We start from the raw sequence: 1,897 nt of genomic DNA on the forward strand, positions 1-1,897 counted from the left end.
CCAACAGAAATTTATTGTCGCAGGAGGCCAGGTGTCAGAGCTGAGAGCACGGCTCCAGTGGGAGGCTTCCTGGTTCCAGGAGGCTCCCGACGCAGGGACCCTGAGTCCAGAAGCCACGCCCTGTCCCAGCTCTTCTTTCTTGGTCGCAGTAGCTCACCCACACTCTGCTCCCTTCTCTCTCCTTTTCTCTCTTGTAAAAGGTCTTAAAGGCCACACCCCAGGGGAACCCCTCTTACGATCAGGGTTGGGACAGGATCAAGGGGGTTGCACCCCACCCTCACCCTCTCACAACTGATCAACTTATCACCTCAGATGACATCATAGGGGATAACTTCTACATTACATGACTGCATAACCACCAAACTACTGAGAAGTATGGCCCAGCCAAGTCGACTCATATTTTTGGGGGATACAATTTGATCCACGACGCCCATACGTTCTCAATAATATTGACAGCCGATTTCTTCTCAGAAATCATGGAGGCCAGAAGGCAGTGGGATGACGTGATTTTCCTGATAGAAAAAGCTGTCAACCAAGAATTCTGTATCTGGCAAGACTAATGTTTAAAAAGGAAGGAAAAATCAAGACGTTCTCAGATAAACAGAAGCTGTGAGAAGTCATCAGTAGAGGACATTCACTACCCGAGTGCTAAACGGAGCTCTGGGGTTGAGGCTGCACAGAAATTGAAACGTGTCCAACTGTGGCGGCCATGGGAAATGGCATAGCTGCTGTGGAAAACACCCGACCCACCAACGGTGTTCCCACCAATGGACCAGAAAGAACTGTAAGCAGTTCCAACAGATACATGGATTCCAATGCCCACGACAGCATTTTTCACAGTGGTCAAAAGGTGGCAACATCCCAGGTGCCCATCAACAGACAAAAGGATAAACAAAACATGGTCTACACACTGAACCTGTGAGAGCCAGAACTTGATGGGACAGCCTTAGTTTTCCAGGTGCTGCAAGTTACCTGCCTCTGACAGGGTGAAATCTCATCATTTTTCCACTCTCTCTGAGCGGAAAATATTTGAGTTTTCCTTCTGTGACAGGTTTCCACCTTACATGTGGCCCGGCTTTCGTAGGTTTTGCTGTACATATAATGGAATATTATGAACAGTAACACCTGGGAGGTCTGCACTCCTTAGAACAGTGAACCATATGAGATCCAAAGGGCAGCATTTGCCCAAGGAGAAGGCTCAGAAGACAGGAAGGGATGGGACAGCAGGACAAAGGGAAGTGGTGACCACAGGGAGGAAGTGGGAAGAGAGCTCTTACATGGGGGGTCTGCTTTCAAGTCACGAAAGGGAAAACCAACTGGCTCTGTAAACTTTCACCCAAATCCCAATAACAAGTCAGCAACAACAACAACACAGGGATTTGAAATTCAGTTAAGTCTATCAGGGATTCCCAGAGTCAATGCGATACAAAGGTAGTAATTCCTAGAGGGAAGCGGTGCTCACCGAGGGAGACCAGGTTCCTGTAGTTCTCCAACATCACGTCCCTGTACAGAGCCCTCTGGGCAGGGGCCAGGCACGCCCACTCCTCCCGGGAGAACTCTATGGCCACGTCTCTGAATGTCAGTAGTCCCTGTAATGAAAAACGCATTTCACCAAGCGGGCATGGGAGAGTTCTTACCTTCACACGCAGCGAGGCACCTTCTCCCCCTTCTGTGAGGACACTCAGTGCAGTCTAATCACTGCTTCACCCTTTTATCATATGAAGTGGTGATTAGACTGCAGTGAGTGTCCTGACAGATTCATTAAGTGATAACTCTGAACGAATCACAACCCTAGTTTTTTCCCTCTGATTTTGTTTTACTGCACTTTTCTAGCAGACGACATAAAAATCTGCTAAGTCTCACACCTGTGGATGATAAAAGAAACATACAAATGAAA

General features: G+C 48.0%; 1 protein-coding gene across 1 annotated transcript in view; it reads right to left on the reverse strand.

Annotated features, from left to right (window-relative positions):
• LOC103211054 (zinc finger protein OZF-like) overlaps nucleotides 1-1,607 on the reverse strand; it is a 13,645-nt gene extending 12,038 nt beyond the window's left edge. Inside the window, 1 exon segment of the mRNA XM_042783127.1 lies at nucleotides 1,463-1,607. Coding sequence (XP_042639061.1) covers nucleotides 1,463-1,607 — 145 coding nt within the window.
• Between the last annotated feature and the right edge of the window lie 290 nt (nucleotides 1,608-1,897).

This window comes from Orycteropus afer, unplaced genomic scaffold, assembly GCF_000298275.1.
Source record: "Orycteropus afer afer isolate SDZICR_OR568_19922 unplaced genomic scaffold, OryAfe1.0 scaffold00689, whole genome shotgun sequence".
NCBI lineage: Eukaryota > Metazoa > Chordata > Mammalia > Tubulidentata > Orycteropodidae > Orycteropus > Orycteropus afer.